Source organism: Scyliorhinus torazame, chromosome 17, assembly GCF_047496885.1.
Source record: "Scyliorhinus torazame isolate Kashiwa2021f chromosome 17, sScyTor2.1, whole genome shotgun sequence".
Classification (NCBI taxonomy): Eukaryota; Metazoa; Chordata; class Chondrichthyes; order Carcharhiniformes; family Scyliorhinidae; genus Scyliorhinus; species Scyliorhinus torazame.
Genome location: NC_092723.1, coordinates 14534751 through 14556141, shown reverse-complemented (window position 1 = coordinate 14556141; position 21391 = coordinate 14534751). Strand labels below are relative to the sequence as shown.

Genomic DNA, 21391 nt, shown 5'->3' with positions numbered 1-21391 from the left:
TTGTACAATTGGTGAATGCTGGACAATTGATGTTTTATTTCCAATTGAAACATGAGTAGCACATACTGGGACCCCATAGTAGCTGGAAAGTGGCAGCTAACAGCTTTACACCTGGAGATGCAAGTCCATCATTTGTGAGAAAAATGTTCATTTTTTAAAAACACATGTTGAAATAGTCTTTTCAAATATCACTGGCCCAATTGGTGTGAAGTGACTCTGCTGTTTAAAAACCATCACCAGGTTTGCCAGTTGAAAAACCTATTACATAGCATTTATAATAAAATCAGTTGCACTTCAATACATGATTTGTACCAATAACTAATTGGGCCATTATTTTTAAACAATCACATCTGGAATTATAATCCACAGTATTCAACTTTGACCTTTGAGTGCCTTCCCTACCATGTGATCAGAGTTCAACAGTAGTGAATAATACACACGTGAAAATATAGCATTGTACATTGGGGAAAAGAATTGGCAAAACAAAGTTTAACAGCTCCTCAAAAAGAATCAAGACCTCTACATTGTGTTTCTAAAAATGCACCACTTTATTTTGTCAACACTAGTTCCCCTTTTATGTTTTCATACATGTATTTTGCCTTCAATCCAAGTGAAGGAATTTCAGCCATATCTACATCACCATCCATCAAATGTTTAACATGCCATTGGATACCAGTGCTATTCATAAAAGTAGTTTTGTTAGGTGGGGCATGTATGCTACATGCACAAAATGGCTGATAGTGTCTTTAGTAGACAGGAATTTCCTAAACAATGCTATCAGTACTTCAAGGGAAATTAATTTAGAGGCACAGAACCCTAACTGATCTCCTGTTTTAAGTTAACCCCAAAACATTTGGTATCTACTAAGCAACAGTGGCATTTTGGAACTGAAGGAGAGCCAAGCAAGCACACCTTTACCTTCCAAATGATTTTGAGCGTGGGTAGAGTGTTTTTATCTTTATTGTTCTTGAAGGTTTACAATAAACTAGTCACCAATTGCCTGCATATTATGTGGGATGTGCATCACTGCTGTTTTTAAATGCACTAAAGCCAACTAAAAAAAAAAATCTCCAACAGGATAGTTTTAAGAATTCGCCCAAATGGTTTTAGTATTAACAGCTTGCTCTTCACCTTGTCCTAAACCTGTAAAGGGCTCTAATTTAGTTACTCAAGGACAAGATAGGAATTTGTCTCCCAATTTTTAAAAATTCCTCCTTGGGGTGTGGGCTATGCTGGCTCGGCCAGCATTTATTAATCTATCCCTTGTTGCCCTCCAGATGGCAGCAGTGAGCTGCCTTCTTTTGAACTACTCCAGTCTATGTGGTACACCCAGTGCTTTTAGGGAGCAAATTCCAGGATTTTGACCAATGACAAGTGAAAGAATGGCAATATATATCCAAATTAGGATGGAATGTGTTGGAGGGGAACCTCCAGGTGGTGGTTTTCCCATCGCCCTTGTTGATCATTTTATTATTGCAAATTCAAATCAACTGGCACCCCAATAATTTAGCTCATGTATTACAGGGATTAAATAATTGAGCTTTTATCAATAAAACTAGTGCTGAACAGATGAACAAAGGCTGATTTGCTTGATACTTAAACTAAGCACATTACGACAAATCAGTGTACCAAATCAATTAAGGCTTTTTTGCAGATTACCTTTGTAGCAAGCTAGATGTAGAAATTTTCAAGGAGCTTCCTATTTCTAGACGCACAGAAATATGCTCTCCATTTTCATAGGATAGCACAAAGAAATCTTTTTCTTACAAACTTCGCAAGTTGGGACCAAATTGGTGTTCACGCAAAGCAGAATGAGTAACACAAATGGATAACAATATTTGAAGAAGAAATTAATCACAAGTGTCTGAATTTTCCAATGAACCATCTATTCCGGAGCAAACCTCTTTGTGAAAGAGCATGATTGCTCCATACAATCCATGACACAGAGTACTCCTACTGCCAAAATCTACAAGTAAATACAGGATTTCTGCCACAATCTCATCAAGCCTGATAAGAGGAAGCAAGGAGGATATTTTTTCCACTTCAATGCAAGCCCCTAGAACAGCACTAAAAACTACTACTTCCAAATGTATATTAGACCAGTTCGTCCATGTATTACTACAGCTGACAAGTCTTCAGTGCCATGTTCAAGTATTTCACCTTTGCTCGTTTCACCTGCTGCACAGGTCTAGGAATAGAATACAATTCACTTCAAATTGCACTGATGTCTCCTGTTGAAAATGTACTTTTACATGTGCAACTCAAAACTCTTAACATCAGTGGACTGGATTAGCCATACACTAGTTCAGTATATGGGTAAAAACGTTTTTGAATTTAATTAATGCTGAGCAATATGAGGCTGTGATCTACCACTTGCCTGAACAGCTGGCTTGACAATGTTACCAAGAGGAATAAAAAATGAACTTGAGATGTTGCGTCTGGCGGGGACAGAACATTCTAGATACATCATTAGAGAGGGATAACACTAGTTCAGAGGGGAAGATAGCAAGGTAGAACTCCATTATTCCTCAAGAGGATCAAACTGAACTTTAACTTGACACCATTGTAATAGCAATTGGTGTTGCATTTTTTGCCATGTTTGACTTCACACTGTTAGGTTTAAATTCAAGTACAAGATTTTGATGGACAAGAGTTGAATCGCACATCTGTTCCTCAGATGCACATTTCCTTGCATCGAATAATGATTGTCCCGCTACACAATGGGAAAGACAATAAGTCTTACAGTATTAAGATTACAGTATGAGATAAATGCAAAGTAATAATTTTGCTGAAAGGCACATTTTGTACTGTTTAAGTTTAATGGAAGGACTTTTAATTTAAAAAAAGTCTTGGCTTGCTAAGACACTGCATCATATTAGCAAGACAATATCTTCCATTCAGCTCGAAATAGCATGTGGCGTGGCTTTGCAAGTCATGTGAAAATAAGGGAAAGTAGAATGACAAAGAAAAGGTAATAAAATAATTTAGAAACAAAAATACACTTGAAAGAAAGTGACATTAAACCTGACCTGTTCCAAGAGATCAGAGCACCCTCCTGAATGCTCAGTCACATTCTTATGTTCCAAAAATCAAGTCATCCAATATTTATGAATTAACATGAGCAGCGAAGTGGGATTTCAGTAGTTAAATCTGAATGGTTACATTTGTGATTTAAGTGACTGAATAAATAGACTACGTGTGTTGGAGACAGGAATCACATCTAATCAATACAACAGCAAAATGTCTGATCACGAATGCCAGAAATGTTTATTATGCTGCATGTGAAAAACATGTTTTGCACGTTGCTGGGCAAGTTGCACGATGTAACGGAGCATCTGAACTGAACTTAAACCAGTCATTCATTTTTAGATGCTGACAACATAAAAATGAAGAGGAAACTGACAAACTGCAGTAACAATTTAATCCCCAAAGAGCATGTGGTTTGAAATTGGATTCTCATGTCATTAAAAAAATATTCTACCAAGTCAAAATTAATAATGAACTATAATTATCAGGGGGGAAAAAGGCAAATCTTTTTGGAAGAGAGTGTAGGTACTAGCTTAGTAAATACACTCAACCCAACAGATAACAGAAGGTTCCAGTGCACTAAGCATCAATATGGCACTTAATCCACCTTGGCTACTCCACACCAAGGAAGTTGCTTATCTGTAAACTCGGGTGCCATTATGTCTTGAGTGTACCCACAACATCTTTTGAGTTAAAGAATCACAACAATGAGTATCCATACTATATTCCAGTAACAGCATTCTATTTTGTAGCACCTTTTCTAAAAGAATTTGCTCACTTACGTAGGTAGACACATGGGTTAGGTTGAAGACAATGCAATCGGCCAGCAGAGTTCACATTATAGAAGGTGGAGGGGAGAGGAGGTGCAAACGTACCCCTCTGAACACGGATTAGATAAAAGGTCCCAAATGCATTCCATGTTAACAATGGTCTGCAACTCCTTTAAGCACATTGCCAGGCATTTAAACAGGGCTATAACATTTATGACTAATTGGCACCAACTCGGGCCATGGTTATATAATGAGCAAGGTAAAGCAAAGTGACACTAGTGCAATAAGGTAGTTCTGAAATGAAAGATTGGCAAGTTGCCAGAAAGAATCTAGAAAGACAACTGCGAAACTAGTAAAATAAGATTATGCATTTCACTAGGCTCCTTGCCCCACCAGCCTGTGTTTGGATTGGGGTGTGGCTGGAGTCTATACTCCAAAACATAGTTACCCCTTGCATTGAGAAGCAGGTAGGTCAGTAGTGTGCCACCTGCCATGGACAATCACAAAGGATTACAGTGGAGTTATGTCCAACTGTTGGGATATTGGATGAATGGCAGAGAGGCAGGATATTTATTTTGGAGCTGTACCCTATGTACATGACCATCCGTTCAAAACTAAATACCGCCTCATGCGACCTGTTGATTCATCATTCAGTCCAGTCCCCACAAGAGCAAAGACTTTTTGCTTCGGATATCCTGCAGAAGCCATTTATTTCCTATTTTTTCCTTTATAAATAATTACAACTTTTGCAGCCAGAAATAGATCTTTGTCCAGCAGCTATGCACAGAAGCCTGCATCACCACGAATGCCACCTCCACTCAGTTAATCCTACAACTTTCATTTGTTAAATGGAACTCAGTCACACCCAGTGCCCCACGGTCACTAGTCTGCAAAGTGGTGGGTTTTGTGAGGCTTCTATTTAAGAACCAGAGCAACAGCCTCCATTGCTTAATGGCTGTGGTTCGTCGTCAATGATCTGTACACCTCTCCGTGTGTGGACTGCCCGACTGGGATTGTTCCCTCTTGCTGCTTCCTCAGCTTGGGCAACTTCAAGCATTTCTGAAAAATAAAAAGATAAACAAAACCTTTTCAGTAACTGAAAGCACTGACCAAGTCAGCTGTAGGTCTCAAGAGAGCAAGATACTTTTTTTTTTTTAAAAACCTTGCGTTTATATGGAAACTTTCACATAGGCCAAAAGTGTTTCTCAGTAAATGAATTAAAGTCACTTTTTTTTTTTAGAAAATATTTTATTGAAGCATTTGTAATTTTCACAATTTAACATGTTGACATTTCTAAAACAACCGTGCAGGTCGTTGCACAAAATACCCCCCAAAAGAACAAACAATAAACCACGTTCCCCCACCCGGTCCTCAATTACCAGTATACTAAGCTCCCTGTCCTTATTTACTTTAACATTACCCTGCCTCCTGTTTTCCTTCCCCCGGCACCTTTTCCCTTTCCCCCCTTACTGCTAACGTTCAATTTTTGTTAAAGAAATCAATGAACGGCCACTAACTCCAGGCGAATTCCTGTATTGATCCTCTCAGAGCGAACTTGATTTTCTCCAGACTGAGAAAGCCTACCATATCGCTGACCTTCACACCTGACTTCAGGGGACTCTGAGTCCCTCCATCTCAGCAAGATCAGTCTCCAGGCCACCAGGGAGGAGAAGGCCAGGCCTCCCTCCCCTTAAAGTCACTTTTTACAAATAAAGACAACAGGACAGCTAATTATTGAACAGAAAGCTCCCACAAAGTGACGTGATCATGGGTCTTTGGAATAAATCTGTGTTGTTGCTCAAGGGGTAAATATCGGCAAAGATATCACGTCACAGCTGAGAGCCAGTCAGAGTTGGATAAATGCTTACTCACTTTTACAGACATCCAGAAAGAGTTCCTCAATGCCTTTGTTCACTTTGGCAGAAGTGTGAAAGTGCTTTGCTCCTACAGACACTGCATACCTGTTGGGGAGGAATTATTTTTTTTTAAATGTTAAGTCAAAAAAATGGAACATCCATAAGACATAGAGTCTGCTCCGCCATTCAATCATGGCTGATATTTTTCTCATCCCCATTCTGTTTTCACCCCATAACCCCTCATCCCCCTTATTAATCAAGAATCTATCTATCTGTCTTAACAACACTGATTTGGCCTCCACAGCCTTCTGCGACAAAGAGTTCCACAGATTCACCACCCACTGGCTGAAGAAATTCCTCCTCATCTCAGTTTTTGAAGATCGTCCCTTTAGTTTGAGATTGTCCCCTCTGGTTCTAGTTTTTCCTACAAGTGGAAATATCCTCTCCACACCCACTCTATCCAGGCCTCGCAGTATCCTGGAAGATTAATCATGAAGAAGTGACAAAAGGGAAAATGCACTCACTGTCACCCTACTAACCATCAGTTTTTTTTGCTGGAAGTTTGTCCTATGCTTGGCAAGGCAAAAACATGGCACGGGGAAATAAAATGTAAGACAGGCTTTAAAAAATAACAGTCGGAACACAAATGTCTGAAAAGACTTGGGTTGGCTTACCAAAGCCTTTAAAAAGAGAGCAATGAGAGAATTCAGGGCTCATGGATAATACAACATGGTGGCAGAGTAAGCACATAGATCTGTGGGCCATACACTAAAAAAGAAATTAATAAAAATGAACAGGTTAAATTTTTGTACAGTTCTGGTCATCACACTACTGGGAAGGACATAATTGCGCTGGAGTACAGGACAAAGCAGATTGACAGTAATAGAAATTGTCAATATTGCCAGGGCTTGAAAATTGCAGCAATGAGGAAAGATTGGATAGGTCGCTTTCCGTAGAAGTGTGACCTAACTGAGGTGTACAAAATTACGAGGGGCCTAGATATGGTAGACAGGAAAGACCTGTTCCCCTCAGCTGAGGGGGTCAATTACCAGGGGCATAGATCCTGGGTGATTGATAGAAGGATTGGAGGGGAAACAAGGAAAAGGGAACTTTCACCCAGAGGGTGGCGAGCATTTGGAATTCACTGCCCAAAACGGTGGTTGAGGCCGAAATGCTCAACGCATTTAAAAATTACTTGGATCTGCACCTCAAGAGCTGTAACCTGCAAGGCAAGGACTGGGTGCTGGAAAGTGAGATTAAAACGAGCAGCTAGTTTATTTTTTCCTCTTTATTTTTTGAGCCACCACGGACACGATGGGCCAAATGGCTTTTCTGTGCCGTAACTATGGTTCTAAAGCAAAAGGATAGATATAATGACACAGTTCATTTCTTAGCATATTGAAGATTGATTTAGCTGCTGTGCGGCTCCAAAGGATTTACACTTGCAACATTCAAAGACAAATTTCTAACCAGGACAAACCTTTCTTGTAATTAGAATACAACATCCTCTTCCGTGAAAGCAGTCAGTGCATAGTGTTCCAACTGGGACTTTGCAATGCACATCCTTGTTTGGAGTAACGACCGTACTGTGTATACATTCATATCATGGAAAACAGGAGGCACGAAATCAGCAAAGGTGCTTACCACCAGATTGCTGAGGCTCAAAAGACCTTTCCTCAACAGCTGAATGTCAGCGACTGCAAGGGCAGACTGCGAAGCGGAACTTTATCCTCCCTTCACTCAACACCCGCACAATGTTTCCTGCTGGAGCCGGATAGCGTTTAGGGAGCAGGAACCTGGAAACGGTGGGAAACAACAAGAGCCCCCCCCCCAACCAAGATCTCTAAACCTGGGGGTCGATTTGGGTGTCCTGATGTAACATTAAAAACACGCATTTAGTACCAATCTGAATGACTCAATATCACAGAGTGCTGTATTTAGCCAGTAAAAAGAGCAGGATTATGGCAATGTCACTGGACTGGTAATCCAGAGGCCCAGGCTAATACTCTGGGGCCATGGGTTCAAACACCACCTTGGCAGCTGGTGGAATTTAAATTCAATGTAATAAAAACAAAATCTAGAATTGCAAGTATTAGTACTCAATAGTATTAGTAATGGTGACCATTAAACTCTCTAATGAAAAACCCATCTGGTTCACTAATGCCCTTTAGGGCAGGAAATCTGCCATCCATACCCGGTCTGGCTGCCATGTGACTCCAGACCCACAGCAATCTGGTGGACTCTTAAACCGCCTTTTAAATGGCAGAGCACGCCACTCAGTTAAATGGGCAATTAGGGGCCTAGCCAGCGACACCCACTTCCCATGAATTAGAAAAGCGAACCGACTTTTCAAAAATAAAAGCTGTGCATCTCAAACATATTTCAACAGATGCTCAGGTAACATCAGGAGGTTATGAAATTCAGCCCCAGATTTCCCCACAGGTTCCATTCCATGCAAGATGTTACAACGTTATCACAGATTGGATACTTAAGGGATTTTTTTTTTTTTTTTTTAAATTCATTCGCAGGATGTGGATGTCGCTAACTTGGCCAGAATCTATTGCCCATCTCTAATTGCCCAAAGTGTGGTGAGCTGCCTTCTCGAACCCTTGCAGCCCTTGCGGTTAAGCTATACGCACGGTGCTGTTATGGAGGGAGTTCCAGGATTTTGACCCATCAGCAGTCCAGTGTGTTTGATTTTGTCAGATTGTCTGATAAATGCAGTAGCCAAGAGTAATTTTAAAATGAAAAACATTTGAACAGGCTTCTGTGCAAATAGGCTGGTAGCTTTAAGCAAGTGCTTAGAATTGATGAGTACCCAACAACTGTTGAGCCACATCAGCAACTGCTTTGTAATAGATTGGTGAACTACGCTGCTAATTGTAACAATAGGTGATTGTCGGACCAGAAATAAAAACAGGATACCTCTGCAAGACGTTGGGTAGGGCGAGGAAGTGCCAATGTGCAACTGAACTCAAAAGATGTGGAGGGGGACTGGGTAAGCAGGAAATCAGACTCTGACATGGACAAAAATTTAATTTGAGTCAGATGACCAGCACTTGAGAATAAAGGAGGTTTGTAAACAGGCACAGCTGGTGTGCAAGTGGAACCTCATACTGGCTGGAGGCTAACACTTGCCCAGCCAAAGGGACAGAGATTACCATTGTACCACACGCTATCAATGTCCAAGCAGGTAATAACCAATCAGGGCTGTAAACCACTGCTGTGATACATTACATTATATTGATTTTTGCCAGGGTCCCAGGAAAAGCACATCAACCAGCCAAATTCTCCAGTAACAATCTGACCACACTTACTCCTCTGCTTCTTCAACAGACACGTTCCGATCCTTCTCCAGGTCCGTTTTATTTCCTGTAAATTCAACAAAATACACAGTTGTTAAAAAACGATAGCCTCCAGTCGCCGCCACCAGTAAGGCAGCAAAATTGTAAGAGAGTCAAAAATTATTAACCTTAAAAAGGTTAAAGGACTTGGAACGTAACTCAGGAAAGACAGAGTTCAAAAACGGAAGTGAAGGACGATGTAGCAGGAGTGTTTTAAGGATGCTCAGCCTGGGTGTGTTTTTTTCCCAAAGAAAGCTTCATGGAACGGAGGGACATGTGCCAGATGAATTTTAAATGCAGAAAAGTGCATTTGGTAGGATGAACAAGGCCTTCATCTGAATGAAAGGATTAGTATTCTAAAGGAAATGCATTTTCAGAGTCCTGGGGTGGAGGAGGAGGGGGAGAGAGGGAGAGAGGGAGAGAGGGAGAGAGGGAGAGAGGGAGAGAGGGAGAGAGGGAGAGAGGGAGAGAGGGAGAGAGGGAGAGAGGGAGAGAGGGAGAGAGGGAGAGAGGGAGAGAGGGAGAGAGGGAGAGAGGGAGAGAGGGAGAGAGGGAGAGAGGGAGAGAGGGAGAGAGGGAGAGAGGGAGAGAGAGAGGGAGAGAGGGAGAGAGAGAGGGAGAGAGGGAGAGAGGGAGAGAGGGAGAGAGGGAGAGAGGGAGAGAGGGAGAGAGGGGGGGGGGTGGAAGAGAAGGTCAATTATGGTGACTGGGCAGATGGAGAAAAAAGGTCAACAAGGTGCACGGGATCCTGGGCTTGATAAACAGGGTACAAAAGCAAGCAAGTTATGTCGAACCTTGCAAAATACTGGTTAGACCTCAGGCAGTGAATTGTGTCCAATTCTGGGAACCACAATTTAGGAAGAACGCGGAGGCTTTAGAGATAATGCAGAAAACAAATGGATCTCACCGAAGGTTAGAGGAAATCTGATAGAGGTGTACATAATCATGAGTGGTCCAGACTGAATGCAGATTGAGAGAGAGAAAAACACACGTTCCCATTGACAGCAGAGTCAAGAGTCAGAGGAAATCGATTTAAGGCTAAATAATTTTGTTTTTTTAAGCATGAAACACAGCAAATTGTTACAATCTGGTATACACTGGCTGACAAGGTGGTGGGGGCAGATCCGATTACAGCCTTCAAAAAGGGAATTGGATAAACATCTGGAGAAAACTATTGCAGGGATACGAGAGAAGGCCAGTATGTGGAAGCAGCTAAATTGTTCTTGCAAAGAGCCAGCGCAAGCTCAGTGGACAAACGGTTTCCTTCTGTGCTGTAATCTCGATGAAAATCTGATGATTCCCAGTGTCCTGGGAAAGAAACCAGTTTCTGGTTTTAGAGAGGTCATAAATATGGTCGATGCCGTCACTGGCTTCAGTGAATGAGTAGACAAACTGCTTAACGTAGCAACGTTAATTTCACTTGGCCATAATATCCCACCAGCAAATAGATGAGTCTTACAGTACAGTCCGGAGCTGTGGACAGTGATGGTAGAGGCTCAAACATTGTTCCCATCACATGGTTGACCAGAAATCACTTCTGCCCTTACCACCTGGAAGGATTTGCAGGTTAATGCCCCATCTGCTTGGCCATATTATGAATGAACCTTCCTTGGCCGTCAAGTCCCAAGGAGGGATTTAAACCTGCAACGTCTGGCTCAGAGGCAAGGTGCTAACCACTGTGTCACAAGACCTTCATATAAAATTACACTAGCAAGATGTGAAAGGCAAATGCTATCAGAGCAGAACGAAAGGGTGGTGGGGGAAACTGCAAGAACCACAGCAAAACTCCCATGTAGGAAAAGGAACAACAAAACAGGGTGATCCTCAACAGGGTGATACAAGTACAACGTTGCTAGGAGTTCACGTACCTACAATACAGAGACAGATTTCACTGCCAAGCATCCTGCGCAGCTCTTTCACCCAATTCTTTACCTGTTAAGGATGAAGACATTTAATTTACCTTTACAGATCTGATGACACCAACATTAACTACAATCCAGAAAGTCGAAATAGGTAGGTCACGGGTTCATGGCCCATGCGCCACGAAAGCCTCCTCTAATGCCCATCAGCGTATCCTTCTGTGCCTTCCTTGCTTCCCCTTAATTCCATTAATAACCGTTTGCCTCAACTACTCTGTGGCGGTGAGCTCCACATGGCCAGGAGTTCCACATTCTAACCACTCCGGAGAAACGTCAAGTTCCTTAAATGGATTTACTGGTAACAATCTTATATTTATAACTCTGGGTTCTGGATTTCCCAAACATGGAAGTACCTTCTTTGCATCCACCTCATCAAACACATTCAGAATTTTAAAGGCCTTTAGTCTCTGAACAGCAGGAACGCTAATATCCCAATTGTTAGACTGGTGTCTGAGCAAACCTCTCCCCAATGGCTGCATGGAAAATCTCAGCAGAATGAGTTTTTGCACAGAATGCTTCACAAAATGAGGTTACTGGTATTAATATTCTTCCATGTTATTAACTGAACGTGACTTAATAGTACACTTGCCTCTATGTCCGAAGCTTGTAGATACAAGGCTCACTCTAACTGGAAGAGCTGACATGCCGAGGATTTATGCTAGCATGTTGGTCGAATACTGCGTGCTCAGGTGAGTGTTAAAAAGCTCCTGGTCCAACTCAAAAAAGAGAATCAGCCCAGGAACATGGCCTTTAACCAGCACCAGCAGGTGAAATGCCAATTCGACTCATGGTGCGCGAGATCTTGTTGAATGCTGTATTTTTTTTTCAACAATCAGCACATTAATTCACTGAGCCGGAGAACAGGAGCAGACCATTAACCCCTCGAGCTTGTTCCATCGTTCAACTGCATCGTGACTGAACTGTACCTCAACTCTCCATTTAATCAGTCTTACAGGTACCCTCAGCAAATAAAAATCTATTGATCTTCCTTCAGTTTCAAAATCTCAGTTGATCCAGTATCCACAGACATTTGGCAGAAGGCAGTTCGAAATCTCCACTTCTTATGAAAAGAAATTTCAAAGTCACACAAAAAGTACTCACAATTATCTTCAAGGATTTTTCTTTATGGCGGGCCTTTGGTGGAAGGAAACGGGGTTCGGTAATTGGTAATAATAACTAATAGAGAACGTGAATTTGGCTGGAAATGCCAGAGGAAATTGAAAGATTTGTATTTATTTAGTCCTTTTCATTGGCCACCAGTTATCTCAAAACATTTTCCAGTTAATTACATGTATTACCTGTTGTAATGTAGGAAATGGGGCAGCCAATTTGCTCACGGCAAGCTCTCACAAGCAGCAATGTGATAATGACCAGATAATCTGTTTTAGTGACCTTTTGCATCCAATAAGGCCTCGGTTTAAATCATCATCTGAAAGACCATAGCTCCTATAACACAGAGCTCCCTCTCGGTACTGCACTAGGGTGTCAACCTGGGGTTTTGTGCCCAAGCCCCGGAGTGAAACCTGAACCCGAAACATTACGATTCGAGAGTACTACAAACTGAACCACAGATAAAGGAGAGAAAATGGCGTTCACCTAACAGGAATCCAGAGGTACAGGAAATGAGTTATGGTTTTCACTTTTCATTTGGCCGTCAATTGATGGCATCAATTAACGTAAAAGTCAGTCTGTGTCAAGTAGCCCACCTTCTGAAACGAGTCTTCGTCGGTGATGTCATATACTAATATGGCACCGTTTGAATCTCGATAGTAAATGGGGCCCAAGGCATGAAACCGTTCCTGTCCAGCTGTGTCCTGTGCAGGGGAAAGAGAATTTCAGACGCTGAATTCTGGTGGGAAGGAAGACTCGACAACACAAGTCAAAATGACAAGAACTTGTAATTCACCTCGAAGGCATAAAAGCCGGGGTATTAACTAATCTTATCTCTATTTCCTCCACCAACCATGGCTACTCATAAAGCCACCCTGTATTTACTGGACAAAGCAGTATGATGTTATGTGCTTACGAGATAAACAAATGAAAGTGGACGCTGCTAATCAGATGTAATCTTTCTCCACACAAATCCAGAACTTTCATTTGCCCAGTTTGATGCCTTTCTCTTGAAGTTTCTTTCTTCCAAAGACATGAACAACCAGCAACCCCCCCACCACCAACCATCCAATGAAGCGCATTGCAAATGCAGTACTCCCTAGATATCCCAGCAAAGCAACTCTGATTCGCTCAGACAACACGGTATCACATTGGTTAGCACTGTTGCTTCACAGCACCAGGGTCCCAGGTTCGATTCCCGGCTTGGCTCACCGTCTGTGCGGAGTCTGCACGCTCTCCCAGTGTCTGCGTGGGTTTCCTCCGGGTGCTCCGGTTTCCTCCCACAGGTCCGGAAAGACGTGCTGTTTGAACACTCCGAATTCTCCCTCAGTGTACCCGAACAGGCACCGGAGTATAGGGGCTTGTCACAGTAACTTCATTGCAGTGATAATGTAAGTTTACTTGTGACAATAAAGATTATTGTTATTAAGCAGAATGTCAAGTGTCTTGGGTACCCCTCTCACCCAATCCCCAATCCTATGACATTAGCGTGTACAAGAGAAATTTCATGTAACTGTCATTTCCTGCTCTTTCTGATTTCACCATTAACACTTTGGTCATGATAACTAGCAGGAACCAGCTGCAGGTGGAATCATTTGATATCATCACAGATTAAGCAGCTTGTAAAATGTACCAAGTGTGCTTTTAATGTAACCTTCAACATGTACAGCATTGGTACTTGAGACATGGTAAAAAAGCTGCAGAGATTTTTCATAGCAAGAAAAACTTCTGGATATGTGAAGAATGGTCCTCAGCTCAAATGGTACCCGTGCTCCAAGATTAACCATTCGGAACCAAATGCAACAATATGTGGCACACACAGCGCCAATCCTCACTGCATCTCTAATCAGAGTAACCGAGTAACCAGGGAGAGGGGAAATTATTGACAAAGCAAATCAATTGTTGGTGGGTGACCCAGGACTATATAAGGTGGAACCGAGATCCAGTGCATTTCACTATCTGCAACCTGACCTTGTGTATGCAGGTGGGAGGAGTGGGGGGTGGGGGCAGCAAAGGGGTATTAAGTGGATGAACCATCCAGCCGTTGCCTGCAAATCCAGGCCGCACTTTGGGTATAGCTAGGGACTTTTTGCAGATCCCCTCAAGAATTCCATTCATCAGCTACAGGCTGAGAGCCGGATTGGCCACCATGACGGATGGCTTGACCATTTTCAGCTGCCTTCACCCTCAGTCTAAATTGACTTTGGGGACCCCTTTATCAAAGCACATTTAGACTATTTCATTGTGGCGAGTCGCTCTTTCACCCCTCCGTGGATACAGACCCCTGACCCTCATTATAAAAGTGACCATATTCATGGCAATTTGAACAGGGTGAATGACAATGCAGGTTGGCAACCTGAGCACCCCTGGATTTTCATCCCCCTCACCCCTCCCAACTGTTTAAACATTATGTAAAGCATTTCATCAGAGCATTTCCTCTGGCGATTTGACCTCCTTTGACAGGCGGAAATCACGATCTCAAACTGGATTTCAAGAAGAGTTGACGAAAGTGGACATTCCTCATGGAGCTTAGGCAAAAGGATCGTATCCCAATTACAACAGCTGACATCTCACAATCTCAGCTAAGCCTCTCTGCCATTAACCGCAATTTAGTCAAGCTCTTCTGATAAAATTGTCTATTGCTGGTCAGTTAGGAAGATGGAGCTTTGGCAATCGGCAGCACTGAGAGTTCAATGGCATTGAGACACGTCCATCGTGGCAGAAGGGGCAGTGGCAAAACAAACAAATTTGAGCAACTTCCACACCAATCAGATTCAACCAAAGTCAGACTGCAAAACAGTTGTGGATCGATTTTTGCCATATTATCGCAACCCATCCAATTTATCGTTTTCTGCCGCCTTATGGTATGGGTGGAATTTTAATAAGCCCACTCGGCTTCACTGCTAGTACTTTTAATCAGGGGAGTGTCACCAGCCGATGGATTTTTCATGGCCCTTTGAATCGAATCACAGCATGTAAAATAATCCATTTATAGCTAGTTCACTTCTGCTGAATGATCCAATTCATTATCTTCATTCACAGGATCAGGGATGGGGCCACATTTATTGTCCAAAACCAATTGTCCTCGAGAAGGTGGGGGTGTTGGTGAGCTGCCTTTCTGAAGCGCCTCAGTCCACGTGGGGTAGTACACTCCAGTAGACCCAGTGACGGAACAGTGATACAGTTCCAAGTCAGGATGGTGTGGAACTTGGGAGGGGAACTTGCAGATGGCAGCATTCCTACACATAAGCTGCCCTTAATCCTCTAGGTGGAAGGCGTTGGTGTTTTCCCCAATGGGATCTAACATTCCAAAGCAACACTCAGTACTGCCCGACTGGGAAGAATAGGATCAATTCTGTACCTGCACTGCCCAGTAGATTAGTAACCCATTGTATTAACCACTCTTCCCAGCCCCTCCATAATATGGAGGATGATTGATGATATTGAACAGCAGCTTAACAATGGGAAAACGCAGGGATTCTCGACGGCTTCAGTGAGCCGCAGCCTCCTCAAAGCCGTGCATACATATGGCTACAGTTGAGTGTTAGACAAAGTGTTATGAACCACAGCAGTCAATGCAATCGAAAACCAACCATGTCTCACGTGCAAGAGTTACTCACCCATATTGCAAGATTCACTCGCTTCCCGCTGATGTTCAACTTCTTTGTCAAGAAAGAGGCCTAAAAAATGAGAAAACAATTTAAATAGTCGGGTCACAGCAGTCCAAACGCCAGTGAGCTAAAAGAACAAAGAAAGAACAAAGAAAAATTACAGCACAGGAACAGGCCTTTCGGCCCTCCAAGCCTGCACTGATCCAGATCCTCTATCTAAAACTGTCGCCCAAAAGAAGAAAAATTGTTATATCTGGCTTCTTTTCCATTGAGAACACAAGACCTCAAGTGTGTTTAAAACAGCCAGCTGACATCAGTAATGCTCCATTGGAGGCAGCACAGTGGCGCAAGTGGTTGCGATGTAAATCCGGCCCATTGTGGGCAGGATTACTTTTTTGGCAAATCTGCCTACGAGAGAGACAGGGCAGCACGGTGGCACAGTGGTTAGCACTGCTGCCTCACGGCGCCGCGGTCCCAGGTTCTATCCCGGCTCTGGGTAACTGTCTGTGTGGAGTTTGCACATTCTCCTCGTGTTTGCGTGGGTTTCACCCCCACAACCCAAAGATGTGCAGGGTAGGTGGATTGGGCACGCTAAATTGCCCCTTAATTGGAAAAAATGAATTGGACACTCTAAATTTATTTTTTTTTTTAAAGTAATGCTCCATTGAAGTTCCTTCCAATTTTTTAAGTCAAGTGTCAAGGTCGTCAGTCCATTCACAATTTTAAATTGCCCACAATCCTTTTTAGCATCATCATTCCAAACAAAATACAGCATGCCCAAATTCAGGGGAGCAGTGTGATGCCAAGCGAAGGGAAGGAAATATATATCGAAGTTTAGAATCTGGGACAGAAATTCACAGGAAGCAAGAAAATTTCAAAGGTCCTGGGATCACTATTTAAGTGGAGGGCAAAGAACTTGGGAGATTTTTCAGGAGAGCTCCATTCAGCTTTCCCACTTGAATGTGGGAACTACCAAACAAATTAGGAGCAAGATATAGGCTTTAAGGAATCAAAAAAAAAAATCCAATAGGAACAGGGATTAGACCACAAGAGATTCCTTCAATGAGATTTTGCCCACGAGCCGGTATTGCAAATAGCACACAGGAGAGTACAAGGCAAGACAGCAGCCACTTTCTAATGATGGATCACATCCAAAATGTGAACCAGTCTTTCTCCCTTGGCACCTTTTTAAAAATATTTCATTCATGGGGTGTGAAAATCACAGTCAAGACCAGCATCTATCACCCACATCTTGCATGGTACTTCAACATTTCTGTGCATCCTTCACACACAAATAATGTTGCTTGATCGTACCTCTGAAGCACGTTAGAATATTCTTCTTTTAACGCTAAAGGAGCTAGACAAATGAAAGTTGTTGTTGTGGAGGTGTTGCTGAGGCTCTCCTCTGGAAGAGGGAAAGCTGTGGGTGGATCGGATAAAACGGGTTGGATGGGACAGACCAAGGCAATGCTGCCACCAGTGAGCTAGGAGCCATAAACAAGGTTCCCGCTAAGCCGTACTGCATCCAGCAAATCAACACGCAGGCCACGTACAACCTGGCCCCTCGTGCAGCCCCGCAAGAAAGATTTAAAGGACCAGTACACAACGGAACAAAGGGAACATTGGCCAGAAATACATGATCTGGCCGCAATTGGAATTAGTAATTCAGGACAAATTCTCCACCCAAAGAATGGCTAGAAGATAGACACCGCTCCCACAGGGCTCCCACAGGGCATAATCGAGACAGATGGATGGCACCAATGCTTCGATGGAGAACCAGATAAACAAAGAAGGGTATGTTGATAGGAGTTTGGTGAATAGGGGTGGGAGAAAACTCTGGAACATAAATGGTAGCATGGACCAGCTGTGCTGTAAATGTTATGCTATTGTCAAATAAATATTACGTGTGTTACATGCCATATATGTTATTGGTGCTAACACGCGAATGCTGCTTTCTCCCAAGGATTATTTTCTGCTGTGAATATTAGAATATACTGCTCACTTGATCAGGATGGAAGAACGAAACCAAGAGCGTGTCAAATACCAGGAACAAAACACTTCCAAACCCATGGGGAAGTAGACCACTCCTCATCTCTACCACAACCCCTTGGACACCATTCCTTTATCTCAAACGTACTATACTCCATAGCTCGGTCTAGGGTTCCACAATTTGATATTTGAAAAGAAAACTTGCATTTGTGTAGCACCTTTTACAATCTCAAGACATCCCAAAGTGCTTTATCGCTAATAAGTGCTCTTTAAAGTGTCACTGTGGTAGTTAAGTACTACCAACCAAGTCATGGCTGACACCTTGGCTTAAATTCCATTGAGACACAGATTCTATGGCAGCCAGATACAGCCTCCATCTGCATTGGCATCAGGCCCATTTTACAGATCCTTCACTCATCGAATCAGCTGTCTATTCCAAATGTCACTGCAACACAATCCAACAGCTCATTGGTTTGGAACAAGCTGGTGCTCCTCAAATGATGCGTGTACTCTCAAGACATAACTGGTCACATCAAAAAAAAAAATGGTACAGGGACTCTTTTCAAACCTTCATGGTTGTTGTTATTCTATTTCCTTTGACGCTACACAAGTCCCAAACTAAACACCGCACTGGTCAACTTACACAAGACATAGTGCCCATCACTGCATTTCGGCCACTGGAGAGCCGCACTTCTGATATCCGAATTAAAATTCACAGAAGATTACTGTCCAGCCGAATCAAAACCCAACTCTCAGTTCAGAAAAAAAAAACAACAGAAACCTCACCAATCCACCCAAAGGGGATTTGGGGACTGATGCAGAATAGATCAAACAGGAAAACAAGGATTCAAAGACACAGGTCTGGGTCACAGCAGTGTACTCTTGACTTGCAATCAGGCAATATGTTATTTAGAACCACAAAGAGGCCATTCAGCCCATCACGTCTACACCGCCAAAATCTACTCGCCCATTCCAATCCCACCTTCCAGCACCTGGTCCGTAGTCTTGCAGGTTATAGCATTTCCGGTGCTGGGCCAGGTACCTCGGGGCAAGGCAAATATCAGATCTGAACAGGTCAACTGGCCTCGTTCCTCTCGCCACAGATGCTGCCTGACCTGCTGAGCTTTTCCCAGCATGGAAACTGTGCCCCCCCCCCCCCCCCGCACCACCCACCCACCACACACACACACACACACACACTAACAGCCAAAATCCTCCAGATGATCAAGTGTTTTGGAACTCGCTTGCCACCCTTGAGCCCGCTGAATCAGACACGATTCAGAATCAACAATTTTAAAACCTAGTATTAAGAAACTAAATATCCCACTTCCACCAGGGTTGGCTCGCTCAGCACAAGTTTCTTTCTTTAGCCAATTAGAAGGAAATGCCTGACTGGTCACGAAAAACCCCTCGTGGTGGACAACGACACCTGCCAGTTTCTCAACTGAAACTTCAAACTTCTCCGGGCAAGGGTCCTTCAGCCTTTGCACCGAGTGTGCAGGAGACAGACCCAGCGGCCGACACTCTGACCCACAGTCCTGAGCTCTAACAGTCCTGAACACGGATGAAATTACTGTATTTTTTAAAATTGTTAACTTGAAGAAATCAAGTTCAAGTTCCTTACAAATTAAAAATAGAAGTGAAACAATGATAGAAATAAAATTATAACTAACCAAATGAATGGAATAAACTGGTCAAAGAGTTGCAAATACATTAGTGTCCGTTCAGGATTCAGACTTTATCATAAATATATCCATTATTTAATATAATCCCAGACACTACGGTTCTAGTTACATTAGCAAAAGAAATGGGTATAAAACGAGAGATATTTTCGACTTCCAATCAGAACTTTAACGGACACAAGTGAGATTTAGCAAGAAGGCACGAGTTGGTGGCAATTCAGGGCTGGAACCAATATCTTACCCGACTGGGCGGAACACCCCACCCCACCCCACAAACACCCCCCACCACCCTACCCCACAAACACCCAGCAGTGTACACAACCTCCATGATGTGTGAATATCAATGTAACAAGTTACAATCCGGAATGGACAATAAATAAATGCATACAAGCAATCAGTTACCCATGCCCCTCCCTGTCTAAAAGCCAGGAGCAGTTAATATCATCCAGGGGCAGTCAATATCATCCAGGAGCAGTCAATATCGTCCGCCGCTTCATTAATGGGGACGGGGGGTCATATGGAAACAATCTCACCCCGGGCAGAACCGTGCGGCCAAGCCAGCTTACATGTAGCCGCTCCACAAAACATAAAAGTGCTGAAACACAAAGGCTCCGAAATGTTTCAAAAGGAATAGAGAGAGACCTGTTGTTTAAAAAAAAAAGTTCCCTCAAAATGGGAACCTAAAAATCAAGGAAATAAATTAGCCGCTCACAAATAGGGTGGGTTGAAAAAAGGAGAGAAATACTGTCAATTATTCCCGTGACATTTCCCCCCACCACTGGAACACCTTTTTATCCCCCCCAAACCACAGATAAAATGTTGCCACTTTCAACCGGGACAGTGTATCGAGTTAAGAGTATCCAATTGATCAATGTATCGAGTCAGTTTCAGGTCACTCTGCTTTGTAACTTACAAAACAGCCCACTCACCTGTAAAGTGGTGATGTGCTTGTCGCTGAACTTGTTCTCACAGTACCTCAGCACTAGGGAGGTCTTCCCCACACATCCTTCCCCCAGCAGCACTACTTTGAAGCAGTAACTCGTAGCGGCTGCCGCCATACTAACAGGAGGAACGCTAGCTTTGCAGAAGGAAGTCTCATCAGGAGCTGAGGAGGGAGGGATTTGGATTTGTTTTCTGTAATTATTATTTTCTGTTGATGCTGACCACACAGCCCCCGCGGGTGTGTGTTTATTTTTTAATTCCTCCCTCAACTGGCAGTAGGCAAATTGCGACAGAACATTTTAAGATGGCGCTCTCCTCCTTTGCCAAGCCCAGGGAGCGATCAGCTGATGTGCAGAGAGGGCAATAAATGCGGCAGTACCCCCGCCCTTTCCAGCTCTGACAATCCATATCACATGGGAGAGAAAGGGGAGGAGACAGAAACTCAGCTGGGAAGCTGTCTGCTCATTTGCACATTGTCATTTACTCAGTAAGTTAACGGGATGGTTATGTCCCTAGATTGCTAATGATTCAGAGGTGAGTTCAAATCCCAGTGGAGTACAGGGGGGGGGGGGAATCTGGACGATTAAGAAACTCGTAGTTTGCCATCAACTTCTCCAAAAATGCTTCCCAGGGGATGAGCAATAAATGCTAGCCAGCGACACCCACATAGTGCTGAATCCAAACATTCATCAGAATGATATTTAAAGACCGTCTTGACCATCCTGTTGTTGCATTTACAGTCGTGCTTATGTTGACTCTTGGAGTCCATTTAGTTCCACTCTACTGCACGTAATTCCCAGCCCTCTGAATTTCCCCATTCCATATACTTATCCAATCCTCTTTTGGAAATTCCTATTGAATTTGCTTCCGCCACCCTTTCAGGCAGCACATTCCATATCATAACAACTTGCTGCTTGTGAAATTGGGCTCTGGTTTCGATTCCAGTTATTGGGGAGTCACTGCACCTCTGTCTGCTTCCGTTGTGCCCCATATTGGGAGGGCTGCTCACATAATGATATCATTGCAGCTATGTAGAAGGAGTGCTAAATGGGGGTGTGGTTGGCATCATTGGAATATGTTAATATGTCAGGATGGCACAGGTATGGTGGTTAGCACTGCTGCCTCATAGTGCCAGGGACCC

At 43.1% G+C, this 21391-nt stretch overlaps 1 protein-coding gene across 1 annotated transcript; it reads right to left on the bottom strand.

Moving 5' to 3' along the window:
- Positions 1 to 524: 524 nt before the first annotated feature.
- Positions 525 to 20611, bottom strand: LOC140393740 (ras-related protein Rab-21-like). Its single transcript, XM_072480084.1, has 7 exons — positions 20238 to 20611; positions 15647 to 15706; positions 12623 to 12730; positions 10866 to 10929; positions 8971 to 9025; positions 5670 to 5758; positions 525 to 4856 (listed from the first exon to the last, which is right to left on the bottom strand). Exons 1-7 carry the CDS (start codon positions 20364 to 20366, stop codon positions 4717 to 4719), a joined length of 645 nt encoding a protein of 214 aa, XP_072336185.1. The 5' UTR covers positions 20367 to 20611; the 3' UTR covers positions 525 to 4716.
- Positions 20612 to 21391: the final 780 nt, after the last annotated feature.